Source organism: Opisthocomus hoazin, chromosome 1 (assembly GCF_030867145.1).
Source record: "Opisthocomus hoazin isolate bOpiHoa1 chromosome 1, bOpiHoa1.hap1, whole genome shotgun sequence".
Taxonomy (NCBI): domain Eukaryota; kingdom Metazoa; phylum Chordata; class Aves; order Opisthocomiformes; family Opisthocomidae; genus Opisthocomus; species Opisthocomus hoazin.
Window position 1 is genome coordinate 86,222,831 of NC_134414.1, and position 17,458 is coordinate 86,240,288.

Below are 17,458 nucleotides of genomic sequence, written 5' to 3' on the forward strand. Positions count from 1 at the left end.
GCAGGCATCATTTCTGTTTCGGTTCCATGGGCTGATGGCGTAAGAATTCCGCTGCTAAGGTGGCTGGGTGTTGTCACTTCCACTGTAGGACCGTGAATGCCCCCTTTCTTGAGGTATAAAGAAATCAAGTGTTTAATTTCAGTGTAAGATTGTTACTTCCTATCCAAAAGGCAAGTCCTGCAATGTTCAGTTTGCTCCTTTTTGAATATGAGCTTTTTGGTGCGTGATTTAAAGTGACACAGTTCTTAAAAGTCCTGAGTACTTCCAAGCGTTGTTTATCTCCAAAGTCAAACTTGTAAAAGTCAGGTTATATTTATTTGTAGGTGTCTTGATATAAGGACTACCCTTAAGTGAAAACGTTGGCCTCAGTTACTAAAATTGGGCTTAGGTTATGTCTACACGCTTAGGTTATGTCTACACTATGAGTGTACTACCAGTGTGGAGATAGGATCACACAAAATACTCCTGTGGTGGACATAGCTGTACCAACAAAACAGGTGCATTGACAAAAGTGAAACAAGCTATACCAAAGAAGCCACAGTTCTGGCATCCAAATTACTTTGATCCAGGTTTGCACCTCTTCAGGCTCCTGAGAAGCATACTTCTGCTAGCAGCCAACTTCACTGCTGACGTAGTCCTTCTATTGGTTTTCTTCAGAGTGAAGAACTGTGTTGCTACAAAACCATATGGAATTCAGAATATAGAGTTTTCCCGTTCTGCTTTGTCTGCCCAAAAGAGAAACAGATTATTTGTCTTTTGGAACGGAGGACAGAGCACTACAATGCAGTGGGAGTAATAAGGATTCCAAGGAAAATTGAAAAGAGGGGAGGGGGGTATGACGAAACAAAGGGAAATCAAATTTCTCACATACCTTTTAATCTAAAATGCACTCCGTCTGTTGTGGGTGACAAACCCTATCATAGGTGCAAATGCTACAATAAATTACCTTCCCTACCCAGACGAATATGTCAATTCAGTTATTAAAGCTTTTTCAGATTTGATGTTTTTGATGCATTGGTTGATTTAGTTGTGGTCCTTTTCTAGCACTTACATGCAGGTTGCAGTATAGAATCCACATCTGAAAATCAGCTCCCCCCTGTCTTGTGGCTTATACTGCTCTCTAGTAGGGCATTTGTTGTAGTGGATGTCTGGCAATGTCTCGTTGGAATTAAGGTTGTGCAACAGTTTCCATTTTCGCTCGTACTTTTACTGTTCAGTTTTAATTTTTTAATGTTTTATGGCATACACTTGATAAACTGTTCCTCAGTGTACAATCCGTACCATGTCCAAAGCAATAAAAACACTAGCTGGATGCATTTGCTAAAAAGATGTCAATGAAATTTTTAGCTGCTGACTTGGGACAGTTCACCACTGTACTTTAGAAATGTGATTTGTTTTCTTCCCAGCCATGCAAATTAAGGCAGCTAGTAACGTAGTTGTTTTCCGTCTGTAGATTCAGGAGAACAGCAGCACATTGGTCTGTTTGGTTTATGGCTGACAGATTTTCGTTGTTTTCCTAAAAGAAAAGATTTTCTCTCAGGTATTAAGCACAGGCTCAAGGGCACATATAGCATGAAGTGTTTCTGTGAATCACAGCACAAAAACCTTTGCAGAGTGTGCAAACATGGGCCTTTCCTGTTAACCACATCCAGGGCATCTTACTCTCATTCTGCCTTTGGAAATTATGCGAGAATCCAAAATACGGATATTCTGAAGCTTCTGGGATTTCATCATTGTGATCTTGTCCAAGTAGATACTAGTAGTTGGAATACTATTAGGCTACAATTTTTCCAGTGCTGTTTACGATGTTTTTGGAAAGGAAGCAACAAAATTTGAAGAAAAATATCTTCTTTATGCCTCTTTCTCTTTTTTAACAAAGAAATTTTATACAAAATGTAAATATCGCCGTTCACTTGGGTGAGTTCTCAGGCAATAGGGAATGACTGAAGATCAGTATTCTGTTCTTTTGGATTTGTGCCTTATGCAACAGTCTTTACTTACATAAGCTTATGTAATTTTTCTCTGAAGTCTGTATTTTTTCTGCATGTGAGGTACGTTTAGAGTATTTTGAACAACTGTGTATGGCACAGAGTTCCTGAGTCACAGATGAGAAAAGTGCATGTTGAAAATAATTCAGATTAAGCGCAGCATAAAATATTGGCGTATATAGGTCAGCTAAATTTGCTTCAAAGCTAACTGCTTCCTTTGTATAGGAGGGCTGCTGCGAAGTGGAAGGGGAGTGTACAGTGCATGAGTTTTGCTTAAGTTATTAAAAACTACACCTTGAAGAATAATTGATTAGAAGAATGAAGCACCTGGTCAATAAAAGCACTTGTCCAGTGTGACAGTAAAAACAATAGTGTGCACCGATAGTAGAGTCAGTGGATAATGATTTTTTCTTTTGTTTTTTATGTTTTCTTACAATTTGGCTCGTTAGGATCGTAGGAGAGTTCAGACTGGATGGTATCTCAGGAGATGACAGAAACAGAGAATAGTTCAGGTTGGCAGGGGCCTTTGGAGATCGTCTAGTCCAACTCCCCTGCTCACAGCAGGGGCAGCTGCAGCAGGTTGCTCACGGCTGTGTCCAGTTGGGTTTTTAATATCTCCAAGGACAGAGAGTCCACAGCCTCCCTGAACAGCCTGTTCCAATGCTCAATCACCCTCATTTTAAAAAAGTGTTTTATTTTGTTTCAGTGGAATTGATGTGTGTTTCAGTTTGTGCCCATTGCCTCTGGCCCCGTCACTGGGCACCACTGAGGAGAGCATGGCTCTGTCCTCTTTGCACCCCCTCAGGCATTTATGCACATGTGTAAGGTCCCCTGTGAGCTTTCTCCTCTCCAGGCTGAGCAGTCCCAGCTCTCTCAGCCTCTCCCTGTGTGCCCAACGCTCCAGTCCAGTGATTGTCTTCATGGTCTTTTCGCTGGACTCTCTCCAGTATGTCCCTGTCTGTCCTGTACTGGGAAGCCCGGGACTGGGTGCAGTGCTCGGGGTGCGTCCCACCACGGCTGGGCAGAGGGCGAGGATCCCCTCCATTGACCTGCCGACAACACACAGAATCACAGAATGTTCGTGCTGGAAGGGACCTCTGTGGGTCATCTAGTCCAACCCCCCTGCCGAAGCAGGGTCACCTACAGCAGGCTGCACAGGACCTTGTCCAGGCGGGTCTTGAATATCTCCAGAGAAGGAGACTCCACAACGTCCCTGGGCAGCCTGTGCCAGTGCTCCGTCACCCTCAGAGTGAAGAAGTTCTTCCTCATGTTCAGACGGAACTTCCTGTGCTTCAGTTTGTGCCCCTTGCCCCTTGTCCTGTCACTGGGCACTACTGAAAAGAGCTTGGCCCCATCCTCCTGACACCCACCCTTCAGATATTTGTAAGTATGTATTAGGTCCCCTCACAGCCTTCTGTTCTTCAGGCTGAACAAGCCCAGCTCCCTCAGCCTCTCCTCGTAGGGGAGATGTTCCAGTCCCCTCACCATCCTTGTAGTAGCGAAGCTCAGGGTGCTGTTGGCTTTCCAACACGTTGCTGGCTCACATTCAACTAGCCAGCCTCCTGCTGAGAACTGGAGAGCCTCAAAGGTCTTTTAAAGAACCCATACATAAAGGTGCTGTTAAACACAATACTCACTGGAATGCTCTTGAAGCTGTGCGCATAGCTGTGCTCTAATAGTAAGGATGGAGACCTTTTGTTTGCTGAGGGAAAAACGCCTCCTTGAAATGATGTCCTGCCAGCCAAAGATAAAACACAGAGTTTAGTGTTGTTTCAGTAACAATCCGTGGCTGCATTATTTGTGTCTACAGATGTGTTATCTGTGGCGCTTGGGCTGCATGTAGTCTGCCTGTGGTACAGGGCGGCTGTAGTTCGTAGACCAAACTCGGCTCCCCTGATACGAAGGCGCTTGTCTATTTGCTTAACAGCTGTTTGCACAGGTACTTCTGTGCTAGCATAATTGCGTGCCAAACAGGTATTACTGAGTTAATAAAACAATACACTATTTTTAAGGAAATATGTAAAAACTGGATGTTTAAACCTGGCTTAAAAATTTTTGTGCCTGAATATTCCTGTTTGAAAGTGAGGTTAATACTACATATGGTACCTCCCAGCAGACTGTGGAAGGTTTTAGTCCTAAAAATATTGAAATCCTCTGAGGAAAGACTATTACAGGTGTGCTGGGACACTATTTAACATCATTTTTCTAATATTTCAAAGTACTGTTTGTGAGTTTATAGGTGAATATATATATATATCTAAATGCAGTATGGACGAGATGCTAACGATATTTATTATTCAGGAACTGGTGTTAAGACTGAGGGCAGGGTTTCTTTCACCTTTTCAACTGTGCAATGGCTAGGCTTTGGAGCAATACAAAATCCATTTTTAATTCTCATGGTTCAGCACAGATCTGATTTGTGGACATGCAGCCCTATTTATATGATGTGTTATCCTCTTTAGGGCCAGCCTACTCAATTAAAATGAAATGACTTAAGCTTATGATCCAAATCTCTGATATACTGGAAGTTGGATATAGAACCAACATTTGTGACCTTTCATGAATTATTTGAGATAAATAAAAGCCACGGTGTTGTTCTAGGAGTGGAATATGTGTTATAGTGATTCTTGGATAAGAGCGCTTGAGAAGTTGCAGAAAACCAGGTTTGGATTAAATAAAACTGTTTCCTAAAAGTCAACCCGTAATGAACATTCCTATCTAATGAGAAACCATCTGTAACTATATATTGCATATAATATAACATAACATGTGTGTAGTAAAAACAGAGCATTACTATCAAAAGGGTTTATAAGAGGTTTTAATAAACTGATGCTTTTTTTTTTTGATCTCTCCCCTACTTTCTGTATTGCTATTAAATTAGGGAGGAAGTGACTGTATGATTCCAGAAACAATGAAACTGACTCTGAATTTGAAATAGTTGGAGGATGGAGGACTGTTGAAAAGAAAATCCATTTCTCACATACGAACTGTATTATTATGCAGAGTGTCTCTCTTGGTTGGTAATCATTTATTCTCTTTGTAAATACTAAGTACGTTTTAAGAAAATCAGGGTCAGCATTAAAAAACAACAAGCTTTATTGGGCTGCAGTTCCAAAATCATTTTTTTAAACTTATCAAAGCTGTAGATCTGGGAAAGGATGAAGCTGATCGGTTAAAAGTAAATACTTTTCCCAGCTTCCTTTAAAGATAATCAAATTGGTTTCTAAGCCAACAGCACCTCTGTATCATGTGAAACAATGTGTGAGTCAAAACCACATGGTGCCCTTTTTTCATAGAGCAGTGAATGCGTACTAGTAGTATTTGATGGTCGGCTTCCCAAAATCCAGATTCCACAGTCAAGAGGAAAAAAATATTTTTACACCTACAGAAGTCATTGGGTTTGCCATACTTTGTTCTGGGTATATTTTCATGGCCATTTTTACGTGCATTTATATGCACAGACTTAGAGTTTTGTGACCAGATACCTACTTTATATACATACATATAAACGATAGTTTCAGATGTCTTGTCATGCAGTTCAAGAACACAAGTTCAAGAGTCTGAAAACTTCTTTCTCTGTGTCTTTTACTTCTGTTCTGTAACAACAGCAATATAAATACCACGTAAGAAAAGGAATACCTGGTGCAGTATTTTGTAAGCTCCTGTGAAGGAAAAAAAATACACGAAGTATCTTGTTCTTTTGCCATTTGCAAAACCCTGCTTACTTGTTATTTCCTTCTAGGTCTCTTCACAGTTTTCTAAACTTGGCTATTATAATTTTTCTTTGACTTGAAAGTTGCCGTAGAGTGTTGGATCTCAGGTGCTGAGCGAACATGGTGATTTTTAAACTACACAAATGTAAACAACTACACCTTTGCACATTTGTTCCATAGCACAGATTTTGGTTCCGATCACTTCGTGTTTTTTAACGCTTGCATAAATGCGTCTGAACATGAGGAAGAACTTCTTTACTGTGAGGGTGACGGAGCACTGGAACAGGCTGCCCAGGGAGGTTGTGGAGTCTCCTTCTCTGGAGATATTCAAGCCCCGCCTGGACAAGGTCCTGTGCAGCCTGCTGTAGGTGACCCTGCTTCGGCAGGAGGGTTGGACTAGATGACCCACAGAGGTCCCTTCCAACCCCTACTGTTCTGTGATGCTGTGATTTTGTAACCAGCATAGCTATATTAGGACTTCGTCTGTAGTCACCATCACCAGAAACCATCCTGGTATTGAAGTTCCTGAATGCCCACTGAGTGTCAGCTGTGGTGTTGTATTTGCCACCACTTACAGGTGTATGTTAGAACTGATAGAGGAGGATAGCTTATGGAAATAAATTGTGAAGTGTGTGTGACTCTGAAAGTCTCTTCTATAGATGTGATCCTTAAAACGGTGCATGACTCTTTGGGTGTTTGGTTGCATGGACAGGGCTAAAACATAATAGCATCTCATTTATTTAGAAGGAAAAGATTTTTTTTTTTTTCCTTGCCGTTTCCTTTGTAAGTTATTTCAAACTTTGCCCATAATTGAATTTAAGTGCTCGACCTGTGTTGACTTTTATTCACAATTGTCAATCTGATTTACACAAAGTGAGTGACCTTGTTTTCAAAAGATTTTTTTTAAGTTCCTCTTTCCATTGCTCGTGTCCTGTTTTCTGTCTGTATCGTATTTCTCTTTTTGTTAATTTGCAGCCCTCAGTAAGGCTTAAGCAGTGAGTGCCAAGTACTGTTCATCAAATGATCATTTCCAAGTTATATTAATCTTTTCCAACACATTTTCTTGCATGAAAAAGAAAAAAAAAAGGCCAAAAACATTCTTTGGCAAGTAATAAAATAATTCTGGGTAGCAGACATTTAATCTGAATTCTTGGCAGAAGGTGAACAGGTCAGATATCCAAGAAAAAAGGGTGTAACGTTTAATATTAGTGAATAATCACTTCTACAAAACTTCGGGTAACCAGGCACACTATAATTTTGGCAACTGACACAAGCTACAGCTCCGGATCCTTTTTTTATATTTCCCGGGACTGTGAAAGAGCTTGTAATACAGCACACATTTCCCAGGGTTCTGGAAATAATTTTAATCGTTCAGCAATCCTAATCTTGAAACAAATGTACAAGCCCTATTGTTCAGCTGATTTTTCTAAAAATACATTTCAGCTGCAGTTCTCTGTTTTAAATTGCTAATGTGTGTCCTTGTTAAGCCCTTTATGTAATTGCGAAGGTAAGTCTTCAAAAATAAGCAGACACTGCCAAAACCAGAGAGGCACTCTAGGATGTATTATCGAGAAAGAAAAAGCTCAGCTAGGAGAAGAATCTCAGTCTGCTGTGAATAATAAACAAGATGTGGTGTAGGATTTTTGCCCACCTGTTTTTTTAACTGTTTGTAGAATCTTACTGGTGACTTGAGGCACCAGACACTTATTAACTGCAACTGAATGTATTTCGGAGAAACTGGTGTCCTTTTTGTGAAGCCTCTGCATATGTACACTGGGGTTTTATGACCATATTTTTATGGATACATAATTAGATTTAGACAGAAATCTAAGGAGAAGCAAGGGTAGAGATCCATGTTACATTCTCAGTTCTCACTGAGTGCATCATATGGAAGGGGATTTACTGGACTCTAAAATGGCAGCTGCAGTCAAGTACAGTGAAGAACATCATTGTGTTCTCCTGGGCAATGGGCAAGAAATTGTATTATTTACCTCAGAAACTAGATTAGCGTGTGTTAGGCTCAGGATTAAGAAAGTTAAACTTTTTGCTTCTGGTTTTGCAGCCAGAAATTGCATTTAAATATGCCCTTAGTGCTATGTGTCCCTTGCTTCTGTACGCTGATAAATCTGGACCTACAAAAGTCTTAACATACTGCTAACTGTGCTGTTTGTACATCATCAGTATTTGGAGGAAATTGCTTTGTTAATGGTCCTATTTCACTGTTCTTTAGTGGAATTTCTCTAAACTGCAGTGGTGGGGCTCTAATTTATTTCAGATCACCACATTCCACCCTCTTCCCTTCTTGCCTTCCTGCTTAGACGGCACTCCCAAGACCCAGACATCAAATTTGGGAAGATGTTTTTCCACTGGATGCATCTGGTTTCTTTGACAGGCAGCTCTGCGGGCAGCCTTGGAGTTACTTGGGTTTGGGAACATGGTAAAACAGCCAATGGGATTGTGTGGGGACGTCTTTCCCTCCTGCATGTGATTTTCTTTTGACTCATTACGCTGTGGAATGTTTCTACTTGATGTGTCTAAATCTCCCAGGATTTTTGCCCATATACCCATTTATGGTCATAAAGATGACTTTCCTTTATCCCCTCACAAGCATCTTTTTTCCCTGCAGCCTGTACAGCTGTAATCAGCTCTTACATGCTTTCCATCCTTGCACAAATTTTGCATCGGTCGAAGTCTCAGCAGTAATGCCAGGTACAATACGACCTTAAGAAAACAAGCACTCGAGCAGCCAGAAAACTCGTGATTGCCAGTGGATCCCATTATAGCCATTGCAGGTTGATTCTGCTGAGCCAGAAGCTTTAATGATTTGTACAACCTTGCTCATTTTTGTACCCTCTACCTGCCAAACACTTTTGAAGAGAACAGTGTGTTACTTCAGAGATGAGGATTGGAAGAGCTAGCATTGGGAATTTCCAAAAAGAAAAACAACACAATGTCAGAGAAATCAACAAAATAAGTGGTGATTATTTCCACCTGGAGATGGTTAAATTATTATAGAAAAACAAGGGGTCGTCAGGTAGTTTATGGCTCCTCCCCCCCCCCTTTCTGTTGAGGTAATAACAGCACTATTTTAGTGATTCCAGAAACTGAATCTAAGATCTGTGGATTTGAAAACCTCAATCTGGACTGCTTGAGTGAAAGAAATAGGAAAATTTATTAAACGAAATGACACAGAACTCCATAAGAAATCTTGCTATTTGCTAGGATAGAGGGTATTAGTTACACAAAGATTTGTAGGAATGGGTTGTTCCTTGTGCTCAGTGTTGGGATAGAGGCTGTTCGTCATGAAGATGCCCGAGATGTGTGTGAAAGGCAATTTGATGTTCAGAATGCTTTATTCTGCATTTCATTCTACAGTAACAAAGGTTTTAGTGAAGAATTACATAGTATGAATAATGAAATGATTAATTTGCAAATAACTTAGACATCTGGTTTTTAAAAAACTATTTGAGCAGTATACTAGTCAAATTTACCCAAGGAAACTAAGTCCAGTTAGTTCACAAACAGAAAACTTGCGCAGCGTTCAGTAGATTCCCTCTGTTGCTGATCAGGGCACCCTCGAGGTAGCTCCTCAGTCACCAGCGAAGACTGAAGCACTTCAGAAGTCGTTGCCTCCACAGACCCCTTTTGTCCTTCCCCTCACTTGCACAAACGCAGCAGTAGGTGCTGTAGCTGTTACAATTTAAGACTGCCATTGAAACAAGACTGCTTTTTGCGGTGCTGAAGGGATGGGACAAAGAAAGGAGCACTTATAGCTGGATCCGTGATTGCCAGATGAGCTAGCACGGGGAGGACTCGACAACACCCCAGTTCTGTGCCTAAAAGGAAGAATCCTTTCTCCCAGAAGAGGTGGGACACATCTCTGGAGAAGACAAGGCATTGCCCGGGCTGCGTGGCTGCCCGGTGCCCTTTCCTATGCCTGCATTTGACAGGCATTTCTGCTGTGAGCCAGGCATGCTGCAAACAAAATTACATAGCCTGCAGATCAAACGAGTGTACAAAGAGCAGCATTATGTTCATTAAATAAAACCTATTCATATTATGATTGATGACAAGTCTTGTTTTAAGGGGAGGCCATTTTTAACTGAAAAAGGAGCAGCCAAGGGAAAAAAATCTCGGTGATCTCCATTTTTTGCAGTTACAGCAAAATCTATCAGTAAAATTTTGCAAAACACAGCCCTACATATGCATTTTTTGGCACTGCCTAGGGCAAGAATTCCCAAATGGCTGTGTATGTACCACAGAGAGTATATACAGTCACCTCGGTATGGGAAAAGATACAGCACAGAACCAGGACCTGTTATCACTGTCAGTACAAAAAGGTACGGGAATCTCTCTATGAGGAATTTCACTCAGGTTTCAAATCAAAAACATATGCAGAACAATTTTTGGGGTTCGGGAACGGGTGGCAATTTAAGTAACTTTTTCTGTATTTATTGTATCCTTTATGCTTCTGTGCTCTATAAAATCTTTGAAGACCAACTATTCCACAAGTGATAGGTCACCTCTCTTTAAGGTGATCGTACCAAGTTCTGGCACTGGTCATTTGGATATTATTTTTTTTCATGTACGATAATGTATTTACTGATTGTACATAGTTTGATGGCTTACATTTCCCAGTCTTTTCTGAGCTAGAAAAAACCTGGAAGCTGTTCTCTCAAGTCTGCCAAAAGGTGCCTGTTAGGGCACTGGTCACGTCACGGTGCAAGTGACTGTCTGGTTCACTGGTACAGAACCGGTTCAGAGTGTGGCCACGCTCTCTCCCCTTCTGCCCTTTGTATTCATGTCTTTAACCTTAAAAGCTCATGGTCTTATTGCGTGTGTCCTTGAAGGATTTGCTACATTAAGATTTCATTTATTGGTGCTATTTGAATAGCAATTATTGTTTTGTAGACTGATTATTACAGTCAGCAAAATGACAGAATTTATGAGAAATAATGTATACAGATTTGCAACTTCCATTCATTTCACTGCTACTACAGCATTTTGAGTTTGGGTCTATTGTAATTTCATGTCATCCCAACCGCGTCCTTACTTCAGATCCCCCTTGCAGAGCACCTTCTGTCTCTGCCTTCGCTCCCCAACTGCCTCGACAGCCTGCGCAGAGTCACTGGAGGAGGCGGGGGGTGCTGGTGTCTTGGCTTCGCATTCCCCAGTGTGGTTTCATGAACTCAGAAGGAGGGACAAGTTTAGCATTTGTAACACAAGCTAACATTTAGAAAAAAGCTTGCCTTTGTTTGATAGAAATCACCTTTTTGTAAGGCTGAACTGCAGTGCTGCAGGACTGCTGTATAATTCGGTGTACTCACGGACAGAGCCCCAAAGAGAACTGATGACATACGGTAACTATAAAAGCAAAGCTCAAGTGATTCTTCAGCGTTATCAGAAACCTGACGTGGGTACAGCTTCATTGAGGATTTTGTTAACTGTAGGTGTTACTTCTGAAACCAATCTGCTTTCACATGAGCCTTGCAGAAGTGCTACGGTAGTACAAGAAATCGGGAGGTAATCAGCTGTCCATCAACAGGCTGGCTGGCTTGTTTCTGTTGTGTTTGCCTTGCTTTTAGTTACAGTTGTATGGGAGGCGTTTTCCAAGAGGGGTGAAGAACACAAGGTCCAGCAGCACCCACTTAAGCAGTTTTGCTCTGTTGATTTTCAGGATTTGAATCTTATCAGATAAGATTTTAGGGAAGTTTGTAACAACTGCTGGAGATGTGTGAACAGGATTGCTCTTCTGTGACAGTGTAGCCAGGAGTTTTGTGTTTCCTCACCTAGCAGGTGCTTTGGTAATAGTTTCTTAGCATCGAGAGAAACAGTAAAATAATATGATTCATTGCAATAAGACAATTGGGTTTTGTGCTGAGAAGTTCCTTCTGTCATGTGCAGCCAGGTGAGATGTGTTGCTCTTTGGGGATGTGGCAGCTCAGTACTGGACAAAGAGGTTAGCTGTGTGCCACTGTCATCTGTTTGCTGGCAGAGATGGGGCTTGAAATGTGCCAGCAGCCAACTAAGAAGTCTGCAAGATACCAATTGCAATAATGAGAGGTACGAAGTTGTAGTTAAAATTGAGCCTTCTGTACATCCACAGTAATAATTTTCTGGGTTTTTTTACATTTTCCATCGATGTTTATTGGTTGCCATTTGTATATCATCCATCTTCTGATGGAATCAGAGACCATGTTACAGTTTTCTGAGCTGCCAACTCACAAACTAGCTGCTGGCTTTTTTAGCAGTCAACTTCAGTGCTTCTGGACAACAAATTAATTATCTCATTCTTCTCCATTCTTAAGTAGATTTGCTGTTTTATCCATCATGCATTTTAAAGTCCATTCCCTTTCAAGAAGATATTGTTATTGTCCTTGTTGATTAACTTAAATACATACAGATATAAATTAAGTGGGATCTGATTCTCGAGTTCTGGTTAGTTGCATGCCATGTATTGCTATATACATAGAGATTTCAGTGTTCAGTGATTGAGCCCAAGATCTCTCAGACACAGGCTGTGTACACTCAGTGCTTGATTTCTTCCTCATTGTGGTGCCCAGTAATGTGCTTAGGTGTCCTGCAAAACTAATAAGAAGAGCAAAATACTGCCCTGCAGATCTTAGAGTCTGTTTTGGATGCAGCAGAAGGCTGCAGCAGCTCATAATCTAGACCAGGACATAAAGAGCAACACAGGGTAAGAACTGGACCAGCGATTAGATACATGATACTCCAGTTTTTCAGGTGTTTTTTCTTGTGCTTGATTTTTGTGCGTTATAATCCTACTAATTCTGCTCATACGTGGACCTGCTACTTCCTACAGGGTATCCAAAGCATCTTCAAAAACTGGGGGAGTGCCACGAAGGGAAGTTAGAGTTGGAAAAGGAGAGGATGGAGGCTGCTACCAGGAAGAGGAGAAAAACAGTGGCAAAATTAAACATGTAGGGGGAGAGAATCACAGAGAAATACATACATTGGTTTCAGATGTGGGAGGCATTCTGCTTCTCAGCTTGTTTTTGCTGTCTATCTACTATCATAATTGAGCTAGCTGCAAAAAGGATCTTGAAAACAATTTGAGTGAGAGAGAGAAAGCATTGCTGTGGCGCGAGCCCAGAATCCCATCCTCCAGCCCACACACAATTGGACATTGCAGTGATATGGGGGAAATCCCTTAACGGACAAAACTATAAATGAAACTGCTGTTGACGAGGGGAAGAGGCACAGCTATATTTAACGGAAGTATTTTCATTTGAGAGCTGCTTTCTTTTTCTTTTTTCTTTTTTTTTTTTTTTTTTTTTCATCTTTCTTGTCTAGTCGGTGAAGGCTGTGAGGGCTCTTCCTGTTTGAGACCGTGCACGGGTGGTTTCCCCAAGGCTTTTAATGTTAGATTAATGCTCTGGAGACAATGTGGTGATAAATGGGTTCCTACGGTTACATCTACATCCTATTCCCCCTTCCCCCTCCCGCTTCTGCCCCTGCGTACAGTCGCTCTGCGCCGCTTGCCTCCGGACCCAGCAACAGTTTTCAGCAGCTTCAGCCAGCGTTTAAGGCACAGCTCTTCCTTTAAAATGTGTCCAGCAAAATTCTCTAATTTTCAGTCCCATCACTTGCATTAATCCTTGTTTCTAGGGATTTACAAACATGGAACAGGGAAGAGAAAGGCTTCTGGTGAAAGAATGGGTCACCACACTGGCTTGTTGTCTGCTGTTTGTCACATCCTGATTAATTAATTACTTTTTTTTTATTAATTACTTTTGCTATTACTGTTCACGTTCAGAAAATAGGTTTACGGGAGCGGCCTTTCTGTTTTTTCATGTTCTAATGGCAATGTTCTGCATGTCTTATTGCACTGAGCAATAAATGAGCAGAGGATTTGAAATCTCCTCACTGGTGTAAGGGGACGGCTCCCCTGTGTCAGCTGCGTCTGTGCCTCGATTTTATACAGCTTGCGCACTGATAGGGATTTAAGCATTTATCTTCAGAAAATACCCACACTAAGTGCAGCAAGGGAAATGAAGGTTTGGGGCGCCCTTGTGGCGATTCGTTTTTTTTATGTGTTTGTTTCCAGTTAGCGCAGTTCTCTGGTTGTTTTTCTCTGCGCGCACTGCCGTTTCCCTACGGCCTCCGCTGTGGGTGCAGGGTGAGGGGTGTTTGTGGTGCTCAGGGTGGTTCTGGTTGTCCTCCCCAGTCCCAGCTGGCCAGCCCGCATCCTCCTGCGTGCGTGGCACCATCTCCCAGCTCTCGGGGCGGAATTATTCCTAGGCGGTGAAGTGAAGGTGCGTCTGACCGGCACATTTAGATTCCATGTCATGGCTTCCTTTTCCTGCTCCCAGGTTTCTCCCACTCGGCCTTCACCTTCGGTATCGAGAGCCACATCAGCCAGTCCAACATCAACGGAACGCTGGTGCCACCTGCCGCGCTCATCTCCATCCTCCAGAAGGGGCTCCAGTATGTGGAGGCCGAGATCAGCATCAACGAAGTAAGTGACACCACCACCACCCCCACCACCCCCCCGCCGAGAGCTCTTCGCTGCGGCGACGAGGCCGGCTTTGCGCTGCCGAAGTGGGTTTTACGGTGTTTCCACCTCCCCAGCCAGCAAATGCGGGGTGCGCGGGTTCTCGCAGCAAAGGAGGAAGCGCGTCTGTGTTTGCAGCCTTGCCTTTTCAGGCTGCAGTGTAGGTTAAAACTTCACTCCCCGACACCTGCTAGCAGGCAGCGCTGCTTGCAAGCCATGAGAAGCCTGATGAAAAACCCACAGAGGTCACTGGAGAGGTGCTCTCTGATTGCAGTGGCTTCGGCTCAGATCGTGTAAAACCAGGCATCGTTCTCTCATGTACATGGGGAGATGGTTGTGTGTAAATTCCGACCCTGGCTGGGGCACTGGTTGTCTGTGGGGATTGTATGAGCAGCCACAAAAGTGGCTCTGTTCTCCTTGAACTGCCAGGGGGAACAAAGAGGGCTGTGGGAAGAGCCAGCATTTTTGCCCTGCCAGCCTTACAGGCATGATGCTTCAAGAGGGAGTGAAGCATGACAGATAAGCAAGTACTGCATTACATAATATTTACCATAGATATTCATAATTCACAAGAGATCTGTAGTAAATACTAATGCATAAAAAGCTATTGCTTTTTTCTCTATAGCTGAATGTAGCATGTGTACAGCATGGGTGAGAACAAAGGAATATGAAATACAGAATAGATTGTGTTGTTTGCAATGTGTAGTTTGGAAACTCATTAGTTTTTATCAATAACATTCTGTGTGGCTGTGTTTTTATGATGCAGTACTGTGTTTAAGACTTGTATATGTGTTGTTTTTTAATTGGGGCAATGACATTTGACATTCATGCCAAGCTGCGCTTTGATGCAGTTGAAATAGCAAACCAGTGTTAGGAATCTGTACCAATTTGCTGCTACTTAACATTTTGCCCTGTGCCTGAAATTGGATCTACACAGTTAGAAGCTTTCAGCCACGAACAGCACCTATTGGTTCAGGTCATGTGACAGCTGTAGGGGTCTGCTCCTCAGCATCCAGCTTCAGAACTGGCCTCAGTTGAGAGAATAGTCCAAAAATGTGCGTGTTGTCATCGTTAAGATTTATGTTGCTCTCATCCTGGTTTGATTCTCTTCAAATATATACTTATAAATACATTACAGCAAAGCAAAGGCCATTCTTTCTGACATCTGAACCCCAGTAATGGCTACATATATGCTTCTCTATGTATGCGTATTACTTGAGAGCGGCGAGTAATCGGTGAGTCTGTAAACTATATGTGTATAAAATTGAAGTATTGTTTGTGATCTGTGAAAGGGCAGTCATGGAAATAGTCCAGTGAGCAGTTTTAAAGTTAAAAATGTAAGATGCCAAAATCCATTGGCAAACATTTCTTTCATTGTGTAGCAAGGACTTGAGCCAGGATTCAAATGAATGTCGTTAGAGACATTTACATAAAAAATGGTGAGGGGAAAGAGAATTTACATTTTTCTTCTCTAATCACTCTTTCCTCCTTTTTCTTCCCCATGAGGAAACAAATATGTATTATCTTAATATTGTAAGGAGTAATTTAATTAATAGTCCAACAGAAGCGTACTAGTCAGCCAAACGGCTGCTTTTCTTTATTAGTTATTGTTATCTGTTGAAAATTATATTGTTTCCCAGCTACTTCATCTTTCCATATCCTAATCTTATCTGCTATTCCTCAAACACAAATCTTTCACTGATGAGTCTTGATTGTTTCAAATAATTAAGAGGAGTTTGCAGAAGATCAGTAAAATTGCACTTTATGGCAGCTTATGGAAGCTACTAAAACCTTTTTCCTATATTTAAGATAATAGGAAAGTGAAAGTGAATGAAAGCTAATTAGATATAGCAGTTGTTGGCCTGAGTCTGTATTAAGTCTAGAAAAACAGCCCTTAAAGGTTAACTCAATTGGTTGTTAAACCTGAAGCCTAATTTGCAGAAATAAAAATGAAAGCCGTAACTATCATGAATAAACTAGCAGAATAAAGGAAAAATAATGGTAAAGCAGTCCTGTACAATCAGCCCCAACTGGTGGTGCTGGGCTGATCAACGCCGTGTAAGAAATCACTGAAGTTGTGCATACATCTTGTTTTGGCTGAGGTTCATTATTGGTCTGCTGCTTACATTCCTGTGCCTCTGCAAGCACAGGAAGGCAAACAATTCAACCAAAGTCTATTTGCCTTTGTCATGGCTTTAGCCATGACTCTGTTTTTCCAAATACAAAACAAAGAGAAACTTTCTGTCATCGGTCAGACTATTCTTTTTCCACAGCATAATATTTTTGCACATGTGAAGAGTTTATATGCCTGAATTTTTTATAAAATTACAGTAAATGACTTACCGAACATCTTTCTAGGTGGAACATGAGTACCACCATCATGGGTCTGAGAGAGAGTGATGGTCCATAGGAATGTGACACTGTTGATGAAGTCAAAGTGCAGTGTCTTCACACAACCTAGTTTTGTTTATTTATATCATTACCTCTTTGCCAGCCTCAATGGTGAAGATCCTAACCTCGCAATTTCACTTGTGCTCGTTTTCCCTGCAGGATGGCACAGTATTTGACGGCAGGCCAATAGAGTCACTGTCTCTGATAGACGCGGTGATGCCTGATGTTGTACAGACCCGGCAGCAAGCATTCAGAGAGAAACTAGCTCAGCAACAAGCCAGTGCCGCAGCAGCAGCGGCAGCAACGGCAGCAACAGCGGGAGCAACGACGACTGCTGTTTCCCAGCAGAACACACCAAAGAACGGAGAAGCCACTGTGAATGGAGAGGAGAATGGGGCACATGCAATAAGTAAGTCAGCCCTTGCAGCTGCTTGCCGCCACTGGGCAATTTGAGTTTCAGTAATATTCTTGTACTTAGTGTCTGCAAGGTGGTAGAACTCAGGGGAATCACTTCAGGAGGGCGAGGTATTTTTAGAAAGGCTGCTGAGTAACAATCACGTTTCATGTCACAGTGCTGTGTTTTACTGGTGTCCTCTCAGAATCCAGAAACTTCCGATATTTTCAGAATTGCAAGTGGAAGACAATATCAGGAGTGGAGCTGTATGCTCTCTCCTTGGAGCAGGGCTACCCAGACTTCATAAACATCACCAGCTTTATAGGTGCTTCTAGATATTTGATAAAAGTTGGGACAAACTGTAGCCACAGTTGGTCATTTTGGCCAGGCTAGGAGGGAGATGGGCTGAGAGTCTGGGACCTGCAAGCCATGTCTGTGTAAATGAAGCATGGCCAGA

At 42.0% G+C, this 17,458-nt stretch overlaps 1 protein-coding gene across 4 annotated transcripts in view; it reads left to right on the plus strand.

Moving 5' to 3' along the window:
* The window catches only part of TBL1X (transducin beta like 1 X-linked), a 200,208-nt gene that overhangs the window by 146,631 nt on the left and 36,119 nt on the right, over window positions 1–17,458 (plus strand). For all 4 annotated transcript variants that reach the window (XM_075428220.1, XM_075428236.1, XM_075428227.1 and 1 more), the window contains 2 exons: window positions 14,035–14,180; window positions 16,767–17,016. In XM_075428220.1, coding sequence (XP_075284335.1) covers window positions 14,035–14,180; window positions 16,767–17,016 — 396 coding nt within the window. The remainder of the gene's footprint in view (window positions 1–14,034; window positions 14,181–16,766; window positions 17,017–17,458) is intronic.